General features: G+C 47.6%; 1 protein-coding gene across 3 annotated transcripts in view; it reads right to left on the bottom strand.

Annotated features, from left to right (window-relative positions):
* Window positions 1-9,947, bottom strand: part of LOC138566062 (uncharacterized) — a 208,994-nt gene extending 199,047 nt beyond the window's left edge. For all 3 annotated transcript variants that reach the window (XM_069643096.1, XM_069643095.1, XM_069643094.1), the window contains exon 1: window positions 9,736-9,947. In XM_069643096.1, the coding sequence (XP_069499197.1) occupies window positions 9,736-9,834 (99 nt within the window). In that variant the 5' untranslated portion in view covers window positions 9,835-9,947. The remainder of the gene's footprint in view (window positions 1-9,735) is intronic.
* Between the last annotated feature and the right edge of the window lie 237 nt (window positions 9,948-10,184).

Below are 10,184 nucleotides of genomic sequence, written 5' to 3' on the forward strand. Positions count from 1 at the left end.
GCACAAGGCTCCCCTCTTCTTAGGGCTGGACTTGAAAGTTAGGAAACGACTTTGAAGAATTGTCTAATGCTCCTAGTGTGTTAACTCAATCCTCTCTTTACAGGTGGTGGATGTGTTTTCCTGCTGTGTCGCATTAGGAAACGTAATGTATAATATGTTATTTAGTATAAGGATTTTGTGTGATGACTGTTTTCATATAACTAAAGTTTACTTGTGCCTATTGGTCCGGCCGACTATAAATGTATAGATATTTTTAATATACCCTTGTCTAAGAGTAATTTGTGGTTCGTTACTTACTGTGTGTACTCAATGTGGGCTTCCGATATATGATATGATAGGACATTTATAGCGTGCCTATACACACGTGTTTCAAGGCACGACAAGGCAAAGGAGGGCAACACAGGGAGGACATGACAATGATCTTACTAGGCCAAGTGACATTGAGATCATGCAAGTGCAGGGGAGAGGGAAGGGGAAAAGTGCCAGGGTAAGGGGAGGAGGAGCAAGCGCTAGACATAGGATCAAGACATCGAAAAACAAGAAGTGCAGCCAGCAGGTGGCAGTGCAGGGGTTAAGTTCGGACAACAAGTGTTAGAAGTGCAGGTTTGGGGACTGTAGGGTTGCAGATACAGCCCCATGTGCAGGGTTGCCAGGAGGCAGTGCAGGTGTGCAACAGGGGTCGGGGGCAGGGACCTGGGCCTGTGGTTCAGAGAGTAGCCAGGTAACCAGTGCAGTGTCAGACTTGAGATCAGCAGGGGAGAGGAAGAGAGAAGGCGGAATTGGTTCTGCTCAAGTTTAATAGAGGCAGGGAGACTGTTGCATAGGGAGGCGCCAGCCGAAGAGAGCGATCTGCCCCCAACTCGTTGCTTTGAAAAGTGACTGACCCTCAATGAGTTGGAGGTGGAGAAGCGAAGAGCTCGAGTAGGAAGATACTTCTGAAGGGAAAGCTAGACATATTGTAGTCCCAGGTCCCAGAAGGCCTTGTGGACGATGCAAAGGGTCTTGAACTTGATCCTTGCAGCCACTGGGAGCCAACTGAGAGATGTTAGTACTGGAGAGATGCAATCCCTGAGCTTGAGGCCAAGGACAGGTCTCGCAGTCCTATTCTGGATGAGTTGCAGAGGATGGAGAGTAGAGGTGGGAAGATTTAAAAAGAGGATGTTACAGTAGTCAAGCCTAGAGAGAACCCGAGCTCTGGAGACAGTGGGTTTCTGGGGAAAAGAGAGGAAAGGAAGAATGAGGAGGTGCAGTTGGTGGTTTGACTTCATAGAGATGTTGGAAATGTGAGGAGAGAAGGAGAATGTGGAGTTAAACGATAACCGCAAGGTTCTTAGACTCACAGATGGGAGCGGGAGGGGGACCAATGGAGGCCGGCCAGAGAGTGGCGGGAAAGAGAATGCAGGTGTGCCGATGAGGAGGATCTCAGTTTTACTGGCATTCAGGCAGAGATCATTGGCTGCGCACCATTCCTGGATTGAACGCAGACAATCAGGGATGAGAGAAGGAGAAGAGGTGGCAGAGGGGAGCCTGAAAGCTATCTGGGTGTCATCTGCATAGCACTGGAAGTTGGAGCAGAGAGAAGCAATGTGGTGAGCGAGAGGCGGCAAGTATATTTTGAACAACTCGGGAGAAAGGTTAGACTCCTGGGGAACACCACATGTGGAGAGAGAGATAGAGGAGAGGACGGACCCAAGTTGGACCTGGAAGGGTCGGTCAGTGAGGAAAGAAGTCAGCCAGGCCTGAGCCTGATCATTGATACCCAGGTTATCACAGAGCCGGTTGAGCAGGATGGCTTGGTTGACCATGTCATAGGCAAAAGAGGGATCAAGTAGGATGAGGATAGAGGGGAGTCAAGGTTAGAGAGCAGGTCTTCATGGATGTTCAGGAGAGCAGTTTCCATGCTTCTGGCTGCTCTGAATCCAGACTGATGGTCATGGAGACAACCAACAGATTCAGTATGAAGATTAAGCTGGGAGATGGCCGGCTTTTCCTGGAGTTTGCTCAGGAAAGGAGTGATAGAGATCAGCGATAATTAGCCGGAAGGGAGGGGTCGGCTGAGGGTTTTTTGAGAAGAAGGTTCTCAAGAGAGTGCTTCAGGGGGGAAGGGAAGGTTCCAGAGGTGAAAGAGTGGTTGCAGAAGTTGGCCAAGGCTGGCACGAGGGTGGCAATGTGGTCCTTGATGGTTTTAGACGAACAGGGAAGAACCTGTTTAGATGAGGTTTTCATAGATCGGACTTGTCTAGAAACCTCGTCGGGGGAGAAGAGAGGAAAGGCAGAGAAGGGAGGGGGTGGCTGCAGGGGATCCGGGGGAAGAGGAGAGAGTGGAGGGAGAGGCAGGAGAAGCCAGGAGGGTGGACAGGATGTCCTGGGTTTTTGAGATGAAGTGAGAAGCCAGAGCCGTACAGAGGGCCTGGGAAGGGACAGGAGAGGTAGGGACTGTGGCAGGATAGGCCAGCTTCTTGCAGATTTTAAAGAGTTCAGTTGATTTTTTAGATGCCGCAGAAATGCAGGCTTGGATGTGATCTCTCTTCTTAGTGAGGACAGAGTGTCGATATTGCATTTGGGGCAGGCCAGTTTGTCAGAGGATGTACAAGATGCCAAGAAGGAATGTGACCTGGGAGGAGGGACACACAGCCTGTGGTTGTTGGCTTTTTACCCACTATTTGACCGCCATGGCTATGATGGTTAATAGGCCATCCCTGTGCACTACCTAATCCTCCCTACCCAAAACACACATCACTGGGATCTCTTGAACAATTTTGTGCTTTTGAGATAATGCCATATTTATTTCTAAGCAGTATTCTCAAATGCATAGGTTTAACTGTAGCTGTAAATCAGCTCCTGGTGCAATAAAAATGTCTTAACAAAGTGTGCCTCCTTCCACTTGATTTATAAGCAATATGTGTGCCCATGAATCTGTTCCTTGACCTAAATTCCTGTTGAAATCAAGACATCATTTTGGCTCTTGTGCCAACACCATTTGCAAGCTGTTGCCATCATATGAACAGGTAGTAAGTACAATCATGGCAGTGCTGGGAAAATGCCTAAATAAGAACAATAACTGTTGGCTTTGCCGGTGCTTATTGCCAAGTTGTGTATGCTTACCCCATGCTCCAGTCCGCACCTTTTGCATAATGTGTCTGCAGGGTCCAATACGGAAGTGGGAAAGGGGTTCCTGGTGACATGCCCAAGCTAAATTAAAGATGAGTTGCTCTCAACAAAGGGGTGTGTTCCACATTCCTTGTGAAATGGGGTTAACGCTACTGATCTATGGAGTCACTCGGACACAGAACCACTCAGTGACATGCATTCCATTTCTGCACCATTACCATTCTCCAGCCCTCCATAGCATCATTGCATTGCATAGAGAGGATACGGTGCATTGCTACAATACCTGCACAGCACTGTAAATGCACCAGAACCCTACCGGCAATGGAGGCTTGACCATAGGAGGCACTAGGGCGGCGTCCCCCCGCCCGGACGCCTCACGCCACCTATGCATTTTCAGGACCCTCCAGGTCCTGCAAATAAAAAACCAAAGAAGAAAAGTAAACAATAAAAATGTTTTTAAAAATGCACTTGCATTATCGAGCGAGTGGTTTTAACGCGTAGCATAATAATGCAAATCTAGTATTTGCAAAGAATCTAAAATATTTACATACTTTGCCAAGGCAAAGACTGGTGGTGTGTGTCCCTTATGCTCTACAGAGCACTTTACATGGGTGAACGCTGGTGAACATAACACCCGTGGCTTCACTCATGTAGAGCTCTGTGAAAGGGGTTTAGGTCTATTTGACCTAAAACATTTGGCCTAATCACATTTGATCAAATTTATTTGACCTTTTTTTTCGGTCTAAAATGCGCAATCTCTCCCCACTTCCCCTCAACCTAATCTATACCCTTAACCACCCCATATACATATTTAATGACATTTTACTGGAAAAAAGGTCAAAATATTTCGATCAAATATTTTAGGTCAAAGGTTTTTAGGTCAATTATGCTAATACTGTAAAAGGCATCGGGAGAACACGGATGACGTCAGCCATTCAAGATTCCGAAGGGGCGCTGTTATTAACAGCCCTGGAGGCATTCTGAATGGCTCTTCACCCCTCCCTCTGCCTGTCTGTCTCAAGCCGGGGGCGGGGTCCGAATGCTGACCCTGCCCTCTGCCTAATAGAGGAATAGGCAGGAGGAGGGGTGAATGGTGTCTCCTGACCCCCTTCCAAAAAACGTAATGATGTTGGAGGGAGAGGGAGAAAGTCCTGGCCTTTTAGAAAAGATCACCTTCGGCCAGCTCTCAGGTAAGTGTTTAAAATGTAAAAATGGTGCGTCTATTTGTGTGTTTGTGGGAGAGAGAGGGAGGGAGGGATTTTGTATTTTTAATGTGTGCGTGCATAACTGTATTTGTGTGAATGAAGTGTTCTGCTGAGCGTCGTGTGTACGTTTGAGAGAGAGGCTGTATCGGTGCATGACTGCTTGTGTATGTTTATATGAAGGCCTGATTGTGAGCTCTGTGTAAAATACAAAAAAGTGTAATCCCGTAATGGAAAGAAACCTTTGTTACACAAGGCCTGCAATCAGGCCCTGAATGTGCGTATCGTTGTAAGAGTTGTGTATGATTGAGAGAGAGGCTGCTTGGGTGCATGCTGTGTCTCTGTATTTGAGGGCATGGGCTTCATTTTAGGGGGGCACAGCGGTGTTTGTCCCCCCAACTTTCATGGCACACCATTTTGTCCCCTTTCATTTGGCCGGGGCACCTTTTCTTCAGATGTCATGCTCCCCCCCACCCCCCAACTTTTTCAGCAAAGTTACTCCACTGTTTGAGGGCCTGATTTTGAGCTCTGTGTAAAATAAGAAAAGTGTCATTTCGTGATGGAAAGAGACTTTTATTATTTTACACAAAGCTTGCAATCAGGCCCGGAATGTGTGCGTAAGTGTTCTAGTGGGTGAAAAGGGCATGATTGACAGAAGCGATAGTAAAGTGTTCTGCTGGGCGCCATGCCCAGTAGAACGCCTACTCGGGAAGATGCATATACTCCTATATAAAGGCACACAAGCAGAGACACACCCATACAGCATCTCTCAATCATTCAGTAATTCAGAGAATCGGTATGCGGCGTTTCTCTGTGCATGTACACATGAGCGCGCATATGTGTGCAAGTGAAGTGTTCTGCTGGGCGCCATGCCCAGTAGAACGCCTACTCGGGAAGATGCATATACTCCTATATAAAGGCACACAAGCAGAGACACACCCATACAGCATCTCTCAATCATTCATTAATTCAGAGAATCGGTATGCGGCGTTTCTCTGGGCATGTACACATGAGCGCGCATATGTGTGCAAGTGAAGTGTTCTGCTGGGCGCCATGCCCAGTAGAACGCCTACTCGGGAAGATGCATATACTCCTATATAAAGGCTCACAAACAGAGACACGCCCATACGGCTTCTCTCAATCATTCAGTAATTCAGAGAATCGGTATGCGGCGTTTCTCTGGGCATGTACACATGAGCGCGCATATGTGTGCAAGTAAAGTGTTCTGCTGGGCGCCATGCCCAGTAGAACGCCTACTCGGGAAGATGCATATACTCCTATATAAAGGCTCACAAGCAGAGACACGCCCATACAGCATCTCTCAATCATTCAGTAATTCAGAGAATCGGTATGCGGCGTTTCTCTGGGCATGTACACATGAGCGCGCATATGTGTGCAAGTGAAGTGTTCTGCTGGGCGCCATGCCCAGTAGAACGCCTACTCGGGAAGATGCATATACTCCTATATAAAGGCTCACAAGCAGAGACACGCCCATACAGCTTCTCTCAATCATTCAGTAATTCAGAGAATCGGTATGCGGCGTTTCTCTGGGCATGTACACATGAGCGCGCATATGTGTGCAAGTAAAGTGTTCTGCTGGGCGCCATGCGCAGTAGAACGCCTACTCGGGAAGATGCATATACTCCTATATAAAGGCTCACAAGCAGAGACACGCCCATACAGCATCTCTCAATCATTCAGTAATTCAGAGAATCGGTATGCGGCGTTTCTCTGGGCATGTACACATGAGCGCGCATATGTGTGCAAGTAAAGTGTTCTGCTGGGCGCCATGCCCAGTAGAACGCCTACTCGGGAAGATGCATATACTCCTATATAAAGGCACACAAGCAGAGACACGCCCATACAGCATCTCTCAATCATTCAGTAATTCAGAGAATCGGTATGCGGCGTTTCTCTGGGCATGTACACATGAGCGCGCATATGTGTGCAAGTGAAGTGTTCTGGTGATTGAGAGAAGCTACATGGGTGCATGACTGCTTGGACCTGATTCATGGAATTATTGGCGTGTAAAACGTGGATTTGGGTGACGTTCTGCCCGCAATTCCCCGCTCGTCAAGCAGGGATTTGCGGGCAGAAGGGCACGCAAATCCCCGTTTTACATGCAAATAATTCCATGAATCAGGGACCTTGTGTGCAGGTACATGTGTAAATGAAAGTGTGTGTATGTGAGGTGCTGGAAGGCCCAGGGAGCAGGCATGTCATTTTTTGACTGGCCATCTATGATAGAGGCCCTGTAAAAGAAATACCATGCCTGACCACTTGGCACCCCAGCGCCTCACATACACAGATCATCACATTGATTGTTTGCATGTGAGATGCTGGGGGCGGGGGGGGGGGGTCATGGAGAAGCCTTGGCAGTTTTTAATAGGCATCTATGATAGAAGCAAAGTAAAAAATGCCTTGCCTGCAATCTGGGCCCCCCAGAGCCACGCATACACACATAATCACATTGATTGTGTGCGTGTGTGGTGCTGTGGGGGGAAGGGGAGCCATGGCATTTTTTAATGGCCATCTATGATAGATGCCCGATAAAAAAACTCCATGCCTGGGCCTCCCAGCACCTCCTGTGCACACAATTGATAATGGGCCTTTGTGAGGCACTGGGTACCCAGTAGCAGAGGTATGTCATTATTTACTGGGCATATGTGCCCAGTAAAAAATGCCATGACAGTCCCCTGGAACCCCAGCGCCCTGCACACATAATCTGCTCCTTGGCCCACCCAGCATCTCGCGGTTGCACGCATATTCACATTCATAATTAATGTAATTATGTGTGATTGTGAGGCGCTACCAAACTAGGGGACAGGCATGGCATTTTTTACTGGGCATCTATGATGAAGCAAGCATGATAAGTGTTATTACATGGCTAGACTGTTGGTGCAGCTAGCCTAACCACGTCTTACTGCGGCATTGCATTTTGTTTTGGGCATCTTTGATAAAGCATGCATGATAAGTTTTATTGTGTGGCTAGACTGGCATTTCGGTCCAGCTAGTCTAGCCCTTTCTTACCATGGCATGGCATTTTGAATTGGGCATCCTTTGATAAAGTAAGCATGATAAGTGTTATTATGTGGCTGGACTGGCATTTTGGTGCGGCCAGTTTGGAAATGTGTTCATGCTGTGACATGCATTTTTAATGATAAAGTCAACTGGAGTATGTCCTTATGTGGGGATACTGCCATATATTGGCAGAACAAGTGCTGACATTCTTTTTTATAGTATCATTAATGACAGTATGCGCAAAGCAAACATGAGTATGTTCTTCTATGGGAATACTGGCATATATTGCAGCCAGCATGGACATTTATGGGCACAGCCAGCATGCAAATGTTTTTATACTAGCACATATTGTGGGCGAGGCATCATGAAAATGGGTTGGAGAAATGCTCCTGTGCACTGTTGGTGACTTGCATCTGTTGGATTTTTCATGCGGTACCCAACACAACCAATTGCAAACTGGTTTTTTATCCAATTTTTCCAAAAAGTGTACTCTAAAATGCACCATTTTAACCCATTATTAAAAAAATATATCCGGGGGAGAACCCCTCCAAACCCTCAATGAGAGGTTCAGGTTCCCTCAGTACGCTCGATTGCTAGGGCATATTTGGGGGAAATATTTACGCCCCTCCACTTAAGAAATTCAACAGCCGCCACTGCCTAGCGGCAAGCCTTTAGGAAGTTGGACGTGAAAATGGATATTAGTTACAGGAAACTGCACAGGGTATTTAATAAACTTAACATAACCAATGATCTGCTTGCAGTGTAAAAAACACGTATTCCGAAAATGCTGTGTAAATCATTACCCAATAACATTTTAATGGTTTAATCGGACACCGTTTTAAGCATACTGTAATAGTCCATGGACAATTAGTTGGGTGTCTTTCAGCCTCCGTGTAGAGTGATCTGATGCACTTGTATAGGCTTCAGAGCGACCTTGTAAGGCTACCACCCAGAGTAATGGGGCAGGCCTAGCCATAGCTCTCAACCATTTGCCTCGCAAAGGCGGGTGAAATCACCCGATTTTGTTTTTGGCGGGTGAGACGCCCATTGGAATGAATTGGCGTGCAGGAGGCTTGGCGGGTGAGTCAGCCCTTTGCAAGGCGGGTGACACCCGCCAAAAGCGTGTGAGTTGAGAGCTATGCCTAGCTAGTGTTGAGGGAGACGGTCAGTCAGCCTTGGAGACCTCCTTGTGCTCAGGGAGACCTTTCTGCCTGAGGAAAGTCCCACCGCAGCAGCATATTTTAGAGATGTGCGCATTTACAAGTTCACAAAGTTGGCTTGGCATCAGGAGGCTGTGCAGCCTTGGTCACCGCACTGGAGGAGTTTGACCCTAAATAAGAGATGACGTTTAAGCAAGCAGAGGGTCTGCCTTGCCCCTCGGTTTGGCGGATCACTGAGGGGCTTAGCCTGATGCTGTATAGCAAAGAAGACTCAGCCACACTCATTTTTCAACTTCTTCAGCTACAAATATTTTCCTCTCGGGCATGTGTTGAAACAAATGATGCTGGAGTCACTTCCGGTTTTTCGGTGAACGGAGGATATCACAGAGGCAGCAGAGGTTCGAATCCCGGATCAGCGCTTAGGAACCGAACTCAGGTACGGTGTTAGGTGCTTTCTAAAGAAACAATTAAATAAATTAAACAAATGTCACCTCCTGACCTGCCTAGTCCCTGCTTCCCACATAATCTTTCACAAAAGAAGCGATGGACTGGGAGAAAACGTGAAGAGAATATTTCTAAACAACTAACTAATAAGAGGTCGCATCTGGAATACGAGCCTCTGAAAAATCTGTAGGGAGGGAACCGAGTCAGTCACCAGGTTCTAAAATGTCGGAATCGTTGGCCAGATGGTGCGTCATTTGTGCCCGAGGCTTATATCCAGGGCTCAAGCGGGGGCACTCAGGTGGACTGCGCCTGCCCACCGCCGTCCCACTTATGTATTTAAGGAATAAAAAAAAAATACAACTATTTCCAGGAGCCAATGTCAAAACTGCTGGGAGGCGAGCCACTTAACCCTAATGTCACAGAATGAATCGAAAAAGGGGCTCATATTGACATTCTGCCATACAACTTTGTGTTACCGATTTTTAGATATAATGGGAGCGTATCACGGTTGCGTATCCTTTATACTTAGCCAGGATTGTAATAGAAAATTCGGACCTTTTGGCAAATACGTATTTGCCCAGTGACACATTTTTGAATTGTGTAAAACAAGTTGAATTCAATTTCAATAATTTACTTCAGGATGTATGTACTTCACGTGACGTCACCTCCTATTACGTCATCGTCCTCCGACTCGAGCCCTGTAAATCGCTCTCATCCTGAAGTTTCTCGGAGTCCATGTTGGCAAGTTGTCCCAGAACAGCCCCGCCCTCCCCCGCAAGCAAGCCGCCATAACCCACCTGCTTGTTTCCAGCAGCCGAAGTCAGCGGCGTGGGGCCTGCGGGGGCTGCAGAGGCCATCGCCGCCACGGCCAGAATCCCCACGAACGAGGCCCTCATCTCCGAGGACTGGGCACCGTCTCGGCCGAAGGACTTGGATGCAGCCCTGTAAGGTGGCAGGCAAGCAAACCTCTGAGTCGAACGAGTGGTCCGCAGTATATTGAGATCCAAACTCTAGCCTTTTTCCTCTAGAGGTGAACAACACGGAGGGCTCTGGTTAGATTATTGTGTAACCACCTTGGCTGTTTTTTGTGTGCACATGGTGCACAGGGTACACAGCCAGCATTGCAGCACCACTCTTCACTGCAGGGATCGATATTAGTTTTAACTATTGCGTGGTGGGCGTTCTCCTGCGGTGTTCCATTTGAAGGGTCTTGTTGGGGGGGCCTGGATCAGCAGTCCCCCACCCA

The sequence above is a fragment of the Ambystoma mexicanum genome, chromosome 2p (assembly GCF_040938575.1).
Source record: "Ambystoma mexicanum isolate Mex_15411 chromosome 2p, UKY_AmexF1_1, whole genome shotgun sequence".
Taxonomy (NCBI): Eukaryota; Metazoa; Chordata; class Amphibia; order Caudata; family Ambystomatidae; genus Ambystoma; species Ambystoma mexicanum.